Below are 13,668 nucleotides of genomic sequence, written 5' to 3'. Positions count from 1 at the left end.
GTGTCTGGAGGCTTGGTTTCAAATATCACCATTCATACATTGGATCTGAGCAGCCTCCCTTCTCAAGTTTATTCTAATATTCACTGTATAAGAACTATTTTGAAGGTATGCCTTTAAACTGACCCCTTGCAACTCCAGCCACAGTTCCCTTCTCACATACCACATTTAGATGAAGGCAATACTTTGCCTCACTTTCCCTAGGACATCCTTTCCCAGCTGTCCTTCTCTTTGGTTTGTGCAGAATATCTCCGTGGCATTTAATCAGAAGAAGAATCAGAAGCTGCCACTTTTCTAATAGGAATTCCAAGGGCCTGTTCCTCAGCTGGTCTGAAGTGGCCTAGTTCCATCCAGGCCACCCTAAATAACCAGAAGAACTGTTCCTGTATTGCACCTGGTACCCTTAATGTTTGCATCTGATACCTTTTCAGCTGGAGCTATGGTCTATAACTTGTTGAGCTTTCACCTGAGCTCCTATTTCCTTTTACTTAAAACCTGCTAATTTTCTTTCCATTGTTTCTGACACAGATACAGACACACAGACACACAGACTCTTTCTCTCTCTCCTTGTAAACAGCTGAAATGCAGATGAACTCCTCCCCAGAAGCAGACTTTACCTTTGGTGGAGCACTTGGTTCCATCTCAAATTTATCTGGAAATGTTCTGCTGAGGGCCAAGTGTCTGGCATGCATGTAATACTGCAAAATAAAAGAGAAGCCTTTACAAGTGAAGAATCTCTTGGTAGATGAAGCTGGGGGGAAAAGAAAGGGAGTATAAAATGAATATCTTTTAAAAGATGATGCTGAACAAAGGCTAAACATGTTTTCAGCTAAGCAGAATCCAACTGATATCGCTGCTGATATGTGATGAACATGTTGCTGGGAAGCAGTGAGCTGTTCATGTTAGATCCACACTGAAGTAGAGTCTGGAGCAGAGATGAAGAAGGTTTCTGTAAGGCTAAGATGTATAAAGATGACAACCAGGACTTGTCACAGGCAGTGATAGCTATTCTTTATCCCTCAAAACAGAACTGTCTCTTTTTAACCAGGAAAATACATGTCATTATTGTGTGCATGTGTAAACAGGGAACATTTGGCCTAACCCCTGCTTAGGAAGCAATTGTAAGTGTTACAGAGAAGTAGCATTAATCAGTTTAGTGAGGCCTGGAATTCAAGAATTTGGCAAAAATATTTATGGATCCCCACTTTGCTCTGGTGAGACCTCACCTGCAGTACTGCAGCCCTCAGCACAGGAAGACAGGGACCTGATAGAGAGGGTCCAGAGGAGAGCCATGAAAATGATCAGGGGGTTGAAGCACCTCTATGAGGACAGGCTGAGGGAGCTGGGGTTGTTCAGCCTGGAGCAGAGAAGGCTCTGGGGAGACCTAATAGCAGTCTTCTGGTAGCTGAAGGGGGCTACAAGAAGGCTGCAGAGGGACAGTTTGCAAAGGCCTGCAGTGATAGGATGAGGGGCAGTGGTTTGAAATGACAGGTTGCCTGGGGAGGCAGTTGAGACCCAATCCCTGGAGATATTGAAGGTCAGGCTGGACAAGGCTCTGAACAAGCTGATCTAGTGAAGGGAGCTGCAGGGAGCTTGGACTAGATGACCTTTAGAGGTTCATTCCAACTCAAATCGTTCTTTGATTCTGTATTCATGCATCTCCATCACATGCATGGATAAAATGGTTTGTTGTGTCAGGGTCTTACGGTATTTTGGGAAACACAAACAGAAAAGTTCTCACAGATACCAGAGCAGGATGAGTTCCAAAAGAGTTACAAAGCTGACCTCTTTGCTCCCATGGGCTTGAAACACAGCTTTGCTGCTGTTCCTAATAGGTAGTACTTCAGTGTTTTCTGTGGTGAGTTAAACCTACTGTTAGGTCATTAAGGCACAGAGGTAGTTTAGGAGTGTTGAGGAGCCATCAAGCTCAGGAGCATTTTAGGAAGAACAGGTAGGATGTGTGTTAGAGACATGAGTTTTTTGTCTGGTATTTAGCACCAGGAGTACAAAGACCTCAGTGTGACTGGCTTCTGCTGTAACCTATTCAGTTAAATCACTAGAGAAGGGAACCATTACACTGAGATGTAAAGGGAGGCTTTGCCTTTAGCAGCTTTGAGAGATGCTTTTCAGAACAGGGATGTCTCCCTGCATTGTAGCATGATGCTGAGGATTGCTACTTAGACCTCTGTGCCTGGAATTTTTAATACTTCTATTAGAGTTTCACACACCCTGCCTAGGTATCTCCAGTCCAACAGGTCTGAGAGCCTCTCAGTTCGGTTCCTTTGGATGATCCTCTGGCGGCGAGACTGCTGACAAAACCCATACAGGAACTGAGTCAGCTGGTTGCATGATTCATCAGGTGACATGAACCTCCTGTCAACTATGTAGATGCCTGAAAGACACAAAAAGTTGAAGATGAGGTGGGGTTAAGGTGAGTTGGGGATGGGTCAGAACAATCAGACCTGGGAGTTCTGGTGGATGAGAAGCTGGACATGAGGCCACAGTGTGCAGGCCAGAAGGTCAAAGGCATCCTGATCTAGTGGAGGCTATCCCTGCTGATTGCAGGGGGGGTTTGACCAGATGACCTTTGCAGGTCCCTTCCAACCTAAACCATTCCATGATTCTATGATAATTTACTCTTTGTATGATGAGTGGCTTTGATGCCCCAGTGCCTCCTTCTCAGACTCTTCAAAAAGAAGCAAATTTTCCATGCTTCTTTTGAACAGCTTTAAGTGTTGGAGTGTAACCAGAGGCATTCCAGGGAAGTGGTGAGAGACTCTAGAACAGTATGAGGAGCACTGAGTTTGGAAGGTTAAAGCAGATGAAAGATTAAAGAAGGCAAAAATGAAACAACCTGGAAAGTGGATAAATATAAAAGCTTGAATGGCTTGTTGAACAGAACAAGATATTCAGAGCTCTGAACATAACTCCCAGTGAACTCCACTGCATCAGTGAGAGCATGCAGTTGAGGACTAACAGCATCATTGCTGCAGGTTTTGCTTTCCTAACACAGAGCTGCTGTCCTGGCATGGGGTTAACAATTTTACCATAAGCTGCTGGGTCAGCAACGTGTTCCTGCATGAAGCAGCCGAATCCAGAAAGGTTTGTGGTCACACTGGGAATCCCCATCACAGTACATTCAGCTGCCAAAAGAAAGAGACAGAAAGCATTTCAGGGCAATATGCTTGAGATGGTTTCACCTTGAGAGAAAAAAAAAATGGAAAAGAAACAGGCAGACAGAAGATCCTATTACCTTAGAGCTGCTCTGAAAATGTCAAGTGAAAACTACTATGCTTTGTTGGGGACTTGGAGAAAAATTAAAAAGACAAAAGAAAAAGAAAATCTTACAAAGAAAATTTCACACTGCTTTTGTGAACGTAACTTTTCCCCACAGCATCTAAAATGTAATGTTTCTGGGAGTCCAGTGTTGGAACAGAGAACCCCTCCACTCTGCTCTGGTGAGATCACACCTGGAGTGCTGTGTCCAGCTCTGGGGCCCTCAACGTAAGAGAGACATGGACCTGCTGGAGTGGGTCCAGAGAAGTGCCACCAAGATCATCAGAGGGCTGAAGCATTTCTGCTATGCAGACAGGCTGAAAGAATGCCCAGGCAGCCAGGAGGGCCAATGGCATCCTGGCCTGCATCAGGAGCAGTATGGCCAGCAGGAACAGGGAGGTCATTCTGCCCCTGTACACTGCACTGGTTAGGCCACACCTCGAGTACTGTGTCCAGTTCTGGGCCCCTCAATTTAGGAAGATGTTGACTTGCTGGAACGAGTCCAGAGAAGGGCAACAAAGCTGGGGAGGGGCTTGAAACACAAGCCCTGTGAGGAGAGGCTGAGGGAGCTGGGGTTGCTTAGCCTGGAGAAGAGGAGACTCAGGGGTGACCTTATTGCTCTCTACAACTACCTTAAGGGAGGTTGTAGACAGGCAGAGATTGGTCTGTCTCTTCTCCCAGGCAACCAGCACCAGAACAAGAGGACAGAGTCTCAGGCTGTACTGGGGGGGGGAGGGGGGGGTTAGGCTGGAGATTAGGAGGAAGTTTTACACAGAGTGATTGCCCATTGGAATGGGCTGCCCAAGGAGATGGTGGAGTCACCATCACTGGAGGTGTTCAGGAGGAGACTTGATGGGGTGCTTGGTGCCATGGGTTAGTTGATTAGGTGGGTTGGATTGGTTGATGGGTTGGACACGATGATCTTGAATGTCTCTTCCAACCTGGTCTGGTCTGGTCTGGCCTATTCTATTCTATTCTAAGCCAGAAGAGCTTTGTCATCGCTCCAGAAGAAAGTGGCTTCAAAGCTCTTCTGCATCAACAGGATGGGTAAAGAGAATGGGTACTCATCTTTTGATACAAGTTGAGTGTGCAGATGGCCTACCTGGAGTGTAACCCCAGGGTTCATAGTATGATGGAAATACTCCAAGGTGGCAGCCTCTGACAAACTCCTCGTAATCCAAGGGCAGCAGTGGGCTTGTTGAAGAAAGAAACTCTGGATGTAGTATCACCTGGGGATTCAAAACTCATATTAGAGGTGAAAAAAAACCCATCATCAATGCATTTTAATTATCAATAAGCTTAAGCAATCTCTTCACTCTGGTCTTTTCCTAAGTATCTGGACAATGTCTCCTTTGCCCATCTGTTTAATTCACTTCCCACACTAAAATGTTGTGTGTGGCCTTGTCCTAGAAACAGTACTGGTAATGAACCCCATGTATGAATAGGTCTTCAGCTTCATCCTTGTTGATTAAGGAAGACCATGTGCATTTAGAAATACACCTCAGGCTGTGACATTTAACAGTGCTAAACTGAGCAGCCTGGTCTAGTGGAAGGTGTCCCTACCCATGGCAGGGGGGTTGGAACTGGATGACCTTTGAGGCTCTTTCCAACCTAAACCAGTCTATGAATGGATGAATTGAGAATATCTGTGAAGTGACTGGTTGTCATCCCTGGAATGGGAGAAAGAGGGAAGAAGTTCTCTGTTAATGTAATGCTGCCTATCAAGACTTCTGCTGCTGACCCAGAAGGAGCCTGTTCAAAGGAATTCCATGTTCCATGTACAACGCAGAGGGCAGGAGGTACCTTCACTCTGTCCGTCCGATTGTTGAAAAGGCCGATACGTCGGATGGTGTTGAGGATTGGATCATTGCCATCATCAATCATGTTGTGGGTGGTCACTGGAGGCAGACAGTGTCTCTAAGGAGAGAAAAGCCAATCCATAAGCCAGGCCAAAACTGCAGGGAAAGAGTCCTGTTAGCATTTTCTAAGGTTAGTGTAAGACAGTGGGAGATTTTGTCATCAATGTTAATAGGTCTTTACCCTCTCATTTTAAGGTTAGAAAGGAAAGTTGCACTCATACAATGTTGTCTCCTACATAACAAAGGCCACAAATGAGACTGTAAAAATCTGTCACAGGACAGATTTATATAAAATCAATATCTCTCTGCTAACTTTTAGAAAGGCCTTCCACTGCATTTTAAAGGGCTTTGGTTGATACTTAGTTGTCCTTAAGAGCCTGGTTTTACATATTGAATGAAAATGGAAAACCCCAGGCTTCAGGAACAAGGCAAACTTCACCCTCAGTACAAACCAACTAGGAACATTGGTGTCCTGCATGGGACTAGAGGAATTCTGCGTGGATTCCCCAAAAGAATTAGTTTGGATCATAATCTTAATAAACACAATCACAGCTGGTCTTTAACTGTTACTGATGAGAAGTGTATTTGCCACAACCTTCTTTTCCAAGGCATTTATATGACTACCTTTACTACACAACCCTTCTACATAGTCACAGTTCTCATTTGTAGTAAACATTGGTGTAAATAATACATTGTCTGACCTGTGTTGAAAAGATGGCTCTTTTCATAATGGTTATATCATCTCGGTCAAGAATCTTGGTCAAGTCTGGAATTTCTCCTCTGCAGAGGCAACACAGAGCCCATTTTACTAAATCACTTACCAGTTGTACAAAGAAAGGGAATAAAAGGCAAACAAGGTCTGGTCTGGCATCAATCTGTCCTTTTCATGAGCCTTCTGGATCCCCTACCTGTTGTTCTCTCACTCACTTGCTGACCTTCCAGTTAGCTTCCCAAAAAGCTAAGGAGTTCTCTTCTTTTTCTCTGTTTTTCAGACACACCTTGGTTTTGCTGAAGTTGCTTTAGGTGATACACTTCCAGCTCTCTTTTGAAAGGATATGACTAAGTCTCAAATACATATTAGTGTGTCTCTGGTGCTTTTTTAAGCTGAGGTATCTTATTTCTGACAGTGAGTAAACCACTTGGACATCCCCCAAGTCTCTTAAGACCCTTTCCACAATGGTGTGCTAGTCACTTTAGTTTTTTCTCTGTGATTTTCCTATTGAGTAAGTAACAAGAGGTCCCATATCTTTCTCTTATGGATGTCCCTTCCTATGGATGTCCTATGAGCAGGAGCACAGAAACATCCCAGGTAAGCCAGCTGAATATGTGGCTCTGCAAGGCACAGCAAAGTCCCCTCTACACTCACTTTAGCAGGGCATTGTAGAGTTTCTTTCCAAACTTTTCTTTCACAGATTGGGCAGTGTCCCTAAGGAAATAAATGAATGTAGTTAGAAAACAGGAGAATCCAGGACAGGCACAGAATAAGAGAGGTTCCTGCTACTGAAAATAAATTGTGGTTTTGTGCATGCTGATGGAATCAAGAACACAGAAGGAGATAGGGGTCTGATTCTCAAAGAAAATCTTTACCCACTCAGAAGCCATATTGATGCATTTCAACACAGCTAAGAATCTGACCTGCATCCAGAGATCAATGAACTGTAGAAGCCAGAGGCAGACCTCACTAGTGATTACCTCTAATACTTTGCTTTGATTAGCAGACCACACTTTCAGCTGTGGAAAGGAGAGCATGTATATGACTCTACATAGAGAAACACGATCATTAACATTAGACACTAGTCCAGACTGAGAGGTCTCCAGTTTAACTTAACTTAACCTAGTAAAAAGATGATATAAGAATTAAAAGCCTAGGGATTTAAAAGCAAGCATCTCCCTTCAATTTTTGCCCTATTTCCTGACTCAAAGATCTTTGAAAACAACTGTTAGGCTATAAAGTAGCTTGTAATAAATTAGTTTGCAAACCAAAACACTCCTGGAAAACTCAGGCTGTGTTCTAAGCTAATAATAAAGCCTGTGGCAGACAGATGCTGTGTTTAAACTAATCAGGAGCTCCAGTAAACAGATGTTCTAGATGCAAAGACTCATTTCTATTTCTCTCATTCCTAGTGTCCATATCCCCTAGTTGAAATAACATGAGAAAGTACAGCTGCAAGTGCTGTTGGCAAATCAGCAAATGCACTTGAGTTAATCTGAGTGAAGCATCCTCTTCATGGAACTTTTCCTGGCTTTATGATTTCTAAGAATGATACTTTGGACTAAGACAAGGGGTGAGGGTTTGAAATGAGAGAAGAGCAGATTTAGATTGGATGTTAGTAACAAGTTCTTCACCATGAGGGTGGTGGAACACTGCAACAGGTTGTCCAGGGAGGTGGTTGAGTCTCCTTTCCTGAAGATAGTCAAGGCCAGGGTGAACAAGGCTCGGAGCAAGCTGATCTAGTGGAGGATGCCATTGCTGGCTGCAGTGGGTTTGGTCTAGATGACCTTTGGAGGTCCCTTCCAACTCAAATCATTCCATGATAATGCTGCATGTGATGATGTAGAGGGTCTCTTGCTTTTCACAGAGCACAGTGGGAAAAGCAGCTGGAAGCAGCATTTTTTGCATAATTCCACATCTTAGGTTTTCCTTCCCTTACCGTTGTGCCTGCATTACTGAGTGTCATATAGTAGAGACACAACAAAGAAAAGCCTTTGCATATTTAGTTTAAGCTTTCCTAGTATCCATATAAGAATTATTTAATATGTACCTGCTGTATTAGATTCAAACATTACATACTTTCTATCAAAGACAAAGCAGTGGCCAAAAGTACCTGTTGCAAGCATGGCTGTTTCTCACTGCACTCATTTCCCTACAGCTCTTTCCTACAGAGCTCTCACTAAAACCTCTGTTTGTATTACTCCAGTTTAGCCACCTACAGTCTGAGATAGCTGCACAGACCCTCCACAAATCTACAGGGGGTGACAGCCTGTCCAGATCAGAGGATTCCTTTCACTCATCTTGCTGAAGAGGTATAGCATGAACTTTAAGGTCCCTTCCAACCTAAACCATTCTATGAATCTCTCAACTTAGCAGGCAGTCCTTATTTTGTGGGAACTCAATGTCATGTCCAGGTGGAGTATCATAAACAGTCAGATGACCAGAACCCATACTGTATTTTCTAAAACCTTTCACTTTGTGGCTGCAAAACAAGAACTTTTTGCTAACTTGTTACAAGGAATGGCAAGGCAAGTTTACAAAAAACAACCTAGGAGCAAAACCAACCAAACATAAAGATAAATATTTGCCCTTATTTATCATTCCCACCTCTTTCATCCCCACAAATACATCCTAGTTACCCCAAGTCCTCAGTTTTAGCAGAGCAAAAAAAGAAAGGGCACCATTCTTCATTAGAAACCTTTGCACATCTCCACAACTCACTGTACCAGAGCCTCAGTAGAACAGCAATTACCAGAGCTGCTTCCGGACTGCTTGCCCCTTCAGGGTTTCCACATTGAAATTGTTTGTCTTTGCTGGCATAATGAAGAACACAACAACTGTAACATCAGCCTTATGAACCTACATGGATACAAAATGGAGAGGATACAAGATGGAGAGGAACAAAACAACATCTCACAGCAAGGTATCACGGCCAACTTCAACGCTAGGAATTAGGCACAGGAAAAGACAATGCAGTTGGATTTGTTCTCCAGGAAGGCTTTGATCTTATACCCATAAAGTTTTTGTCAAGTCAGAGCAGCTTGAGGGGTGACCTCATTCATGTTTATAAAGAAGTGTAGGGCAGTGCCAGGAGGATGGAGCCAGGCTCTGCTGAGGGATGTCCAATGACAGGACAAGGGGCACTGGGAGCAAGCTGGAGCAGAGGAGGTTGCAAGTGACCAGAAGGAGAAAGTTTTTCCCTGTGAGGATGCCAGAACCCTGGAGCAGGCTGCCCAGAGAGGTTGTGGAGTCTCCCCCTCTTGAGACACTCCAAACCCACCTAGATGTGTTCCTGCATGACCTACTCTAAGTGACCCTGCTCTGGCAGGGGGTTTGGACAGGATGATCTTTGGAGGTCCCTTCCAACAACTAACATTCTGTGAATCCTGTGCAAAAAGCATTACTGTAAATCTGATGGTTTCACCTGCTGGTTTCTGCTGTCCACTAACAATGTGCAGGATATGAGGTCCCTGAGGCATTCCTTGCATGGAGCAGAATGAGATTGCATCTTGTTAGCAATTGTTTAAAGGAAAGCCAAGGGTGAAGTGTTGAGAGCTGTAAATAGTTTAGAACTACCTCCATTCTGAAGTTTAGACATACAAACATGCTCTCAGCATGCTCTCAGACTGAGCTATTGCATAAACTTATAGGAGGCACCTATCATCTTAAGGTTCTTCCTTCCCTCTCTTCAAGGCAGTTTCAAAGTCCATCATGCTATGATCCACCCACTATAAATGAGGTTTGAGACCATGTAAAGATCCTGAAGGTGCAAAGGTCACAGAATCACACAATGTTAGGGATTATAGAAGACATTATTAAGTCGTGTGAGGTGACCTTTGTTGTATGAGTGAATGGATAAAGTATTTCCAGAAAGTTCTTAGGCTCTAATGGTGTATTAATAAAATGTGGAGGCAGAAGAAGTGTACTTAGGGCTTGGAAAATCAGTTTGTTTTTTTTTCAGCTCCACTGACAATACATTGTCAAGAGTTTTGTTTCTATCATTTAAATTATATAGTACAAAAGAGTGAACTGAAAAATTGATTACTATTAATTTTCTTATTTTGTTTTAAATGTGTGTGTGGAACATGTATGGAGATGTTTTCAATGACCTCGCTCTGCTCTTTGGTCATGGCAAGGCCTAGGTCTTGTCTTCATTAAGGTACTCCATAAAGTCATTTAGAAACATAGCAGTACATGAGAAAGCAGAAGCAATGGAGCACTGAGTGGCTTCCCAATGCTCATTCATCAGGCCACTGCCACACTGTGAATCTCAATGCAAAATCATTTTCTAATGTGGTAACAGCACACAAAGATTTAAAAGATCATGGTCAGGTTTTGATGAATTAAGTAGAATCATAGAATCAATAAGGTTGGAAGAGACCTCAAAGGTCATCAAGTCCAACCTGTCACCACAGACCTCATGAGTACTAAACCATGGCACCAAGTGCCACGTCCAATCCCCTCTTGAACACCTCCAGGGATGGTGACTCCACCACCTCCCTGGGCAGCACATTCCAATGGCTGACAACTCTCTCAGTGAAGAACTTTCTCCTCACCTCAAGCCTAAACTTGCCCTGGCCCAGCTTGAGACTGTGTCTTCTTGTTGTGGTGCTGGTTGACTGGGAGAAGAGACCAACCTCCTCCTGCCTACAACCTCCCTTCAGGTAGTTGTAGAGAGCAACAAGGTCTCCCCTGAGCCTCCTCTTCTCCAGGCATTTGCTTTAAAAGATGTTTTTGAGTTGTGTCATTCAAGGATTATTTTTATTTGCCTTTTAGAGTGTAAGCCTTCAGGGTGAAGTCCTGGGTTGTATTTTCAGTTTGTTTTTTTTCCTCTAAAAACAAGAGAGCTAACCACAGGTTAACTTCTAAGCAGCCTGAATTATGCTCTAATGTTTTAGAGGAAGCTTTATGGAGACTCTGAATGTCCCATAACTATTTTCCTACAAACCAGGGTATGGCTGGAAATTCCTGCAAGTGACTTCCATAGTGTAGTAAGTTTGAGCTCTGTTATCATCTACATTTGCAGAAGCTTCCTTACCCTCAGCAAAAAGTTTAACCTTGATAAGGCTTCTAGAAACATGTCAGCTCCTTTGTTGGAGAACTCATATCTGCCAGCAATGAAGAAAAACAAGGTCTTCTCAAGACTGAAGTCAAGGTGTCTGAAAGCAAGCAAACAGACAAGTACAAAGTGTTTCACAAGAGATAACAAAGCAAAACAGGTAACAGCTTTCTATTCTGGAGGGCTTTTTGATCCCAAGAGTGTAATGAAACTGGGCCTTTCTGCTGTTCTTTAGATTAACATGACTGTCTTCATCCTGGGTAAATAATGAAACAAATCAAGACCTGCTTGAGCCCACACTCTCTTAAACAAAATTAAAACTGGTGCCTAAAATTCCTTTGGCTTCTGAATGAGGAATCCCTGACATGTATTTCAGTAAGGATCACAGAATCACACAATGTCGGGGGTTGGAAGGGAACTCCAGATATCATCCAGTCCAACCCCCCTGCCAGAGCAGGGTCACCTAGAGCAGGTCACACAGGAATGCATCCACGTGGGTTTGGAATGTCTCCAGAGAAGGATACTCCACAACCTCTCTGGGCAGCCTGCTCCAGGGCTCTGGCACCCTCACAGGGAAAAAGTTTGTCCTCCTTCTATTCACATGGAACCTCCTCTGCTCCAGCTTGCACCCATTGCCCCTCTCGACTCTGTCCTCCCAATGCTGCCCTTCACATCTTGATAAACATGAATGAGGTCACCCCTCAGGCTCCTCTGCTCCAAGCTCAAGAGCCCCAGCTTCCCCAGCCTTTCCTCAGCAGGAAGATGTTCAGCATCTTTGTAGCTCTAGCTGGACTCTCTCAAGCAGTTTCCTGAGGTCGTCCTTGAACTGAGGGGCCCAGAACTGGACACAATATTCCAGATGTGACCTCACCAGGGCAGAGTAGAGGGGAAGGAGAACCTCTCTCAGTATACTCACCATACCCCTTCTAATCCACCCCAGAATGCCCTTTGCCTTCTTGGCCAGCAGGGCACATTGCTGGCTCATGGGCATCCTTCTGTCCACCAGGATCCCCAGAGATGGTCTCCAACAGGTCAGTCCCCATCTTAAACTGATTCATGGGGTTGTTCTTTCCCAGATGCCACTCTACACTTGTAGGATTTAATTCAATTTCTGCCTGCCCAACTCTCCAGCCTGTCTTGGTGTCACTGAATGAAGTAGACAACATTTCACCTCTTCTTTGAAGTCCTTGCTAGTCTTCCTGCTTTGGTTCTTGCTTTGTGTATTGTAGGATAGCTACTGTTAAGGTTTGAAAAGCAAGAGCATACCCATAGAAGTGCCCTCGAACGAACTCCTGGATCCTGGCCTTGTACATGGAGTGCAAGTTCTGAAACTCGTGCATTGCGGAGAATTTCTTAACGTTCAACCCATTTGGGGTCACAACATCTGGAAAAGCAGAGAAAAGCAGAGGTACACATCCTCAGAGTCAGGGAAGTCTTTAGGGAATGAAGCAATGTGTCTTTCAGTTGTGGGCAGGTGAACAGGTTATGGACTTGTATTACTCATTGTGGTGGGTTAATGCCCATCCTGAAGAAAAAAACAAAGCAGGGTGGAGGGCTTGCAGGTGCTTTGCCTTCCCTGCAGGGCCTTTTCCCCCTGGGGAACTGAGTCTGTTCCACTGCCCCCTCCCTGCCCAGCTAGGGTATAAAAAGCAGGACATTGCAGTCATTAGGTCTCCTTTTTGGCTCCTGCCTCTCCTGGATGAGAGCTACTGCAGCTGCTTTCCTACTCTCCTGCCACATGGCTGGGCCTGATCCTTCGTCCTGCTGCCTCTGTGCCTCTTCAGAGAGAGACTGGTTTTGTATTCTTGTTTTTTTTTTGTTTTGTTTTTTTTCCCCCCCTCCCATCCATCCTTGTTCCTTGCCCTTGTGAACCTTACCTGTTATTGTTATATATATATATTGTTTAAAGAAAACTCTTTACCTCTCTACTTCCAGGCCAACTCCAAATTATTGCTTGGTGGATTTGCTCCTTCCCTTTCCTTTTTTATTTCTCCCCTCTCTGTTGGGAGGGAGGAGAGGGGCGCAGGGGAGAGATTCTCAGCCTTGCACCCATCTGAGCTCTTAACTCCCAGTTAAGGCTAAAACCCTTACACTCATGGATGGAGAACAGCACTGGCTGGCACAACAGTTAACCCCACGAAGCTACTGCATGTTGCTGAAGTGGCATTGTACCATTTTGAACTTGTAGCATAGAATCTGATGAACAGTGAGGCCTCCCTTTGCCCTTTTGTCCTGTCAAGACTTAAGAAATGTCTCCATTTATCCATATGGGTTTTGTACAATATGCTTTTTACCTCTTTATTCTTGCTCTCACTTGCCTGCTTATCAATAGAGACTGAAAGCTTTTGGAAGCAGAGTGTTCTACTCTGCAAGGCACAAAAGAAGTCTGTTCTGTTATGAGAAAAACAACCAACACCTGTGATCCCAGTGCATAGGATTAACTCCTCACACACGTCAGGGACCAATATCCCCTGAGATCCCAGTGCACATAATTAGCTGCTCACACATCAGGGACCAGCATCTCCCAAGATCCCAGTGCACATGGTTACCTCCTCACACATCAGGGACCAATATCTCCTGAGATCCCAGTGCACATAATTAGCTCCTCACTCATCAGGGACCAGCATCTCCTGAGATCCCAGTGCACATGGTTAATTCCACACACACATCAGGATCTTTATATTTCTTTGGAAAGTTGATTCTTCTCTACAGTACAGCCAGACACACTGTATGTATCACAGTATAACTAAGGTTGGAAGAGACCT

At 44.3% G+C, this 13,668-nt stretch overlaps 1 protein-coding gene across 1 annotated transcript in view; it reads right to left on the bottom strand.

Moving 5' to 3' along the window:
• Nucleotides 1–13,668, bottom strand: part of GYS2 (glycogen synthase 2) — a 40,911-nt gene that overhangs the window by 1,385 nt on the left and 25,858 nt on the right. The window contains exons 6-15 of the mRNA XM_068141968.1: nucleotides 12,170–12,287; nucleotides 10,883–11,003; nucleotides 8,597–8,703; nucleotides 6,499–6,558; nucleotides 5,834–5,912; nucleotides 5,077–5,190; nucleotides 4,376–4,502; nucleotides 3,045–3,140; nucleotides 2,226–2,389; nucleotides 615–695 (exon numbers count right to left, since the gene is read on the bottom strand). Of these exons, the coding sequence (XP_067998069.1) occupies nucleotides 615–695; nucleotides 2,226–2,389; nucleotides 3,045–3,140; nucleotides 4,376–4,502; nucleotides 5,077–5,190; nucleotides 5,834–5,912; nucleotides 6,499–6,558; nucleotides 8,597–8,703; nucleotides 10,883–11,003; nucleotides 12,170–12,287 (1,067 nt within the window). The remainder of the gene's footprint in view (nucleotides 1–614; nucleotides 696–2,225; nucleotides 2,390–3,044; nucleotides 3,141–4,375; nucleotides 4,503–5,076; nucleotides 5,191–5,833; nucleotides 5,913–6,498; nucleotides 6,559–8,596; nucleotides 8,704–10,882; nucleotides 11,004–12,169; nucleotides 12,288–13,668) is intronic.

This window comes from Melanerpes formicivorus, unplaced genomic scaffold (assembly GCF_026170545.1).
Source record: "Melanerpes formicivorus ecotype bairdi unplaced genomic scaffold, bMelFor1.0.p_v2 SCAF_8, whole genome shotgun sequence".
In the NCBI taxonomy this organism is placed as follows: Eukaryota; Metazoa; Chordata; class Aves; order Piciformes; family Picidae; genus Melanerpes; species Melanerpes formicivorus.
The sequence above is the reverse complement of the archived record's forward strand: the minus strand, read 5'-3'. Positions and strand labels throughout refer to the sequence as shown.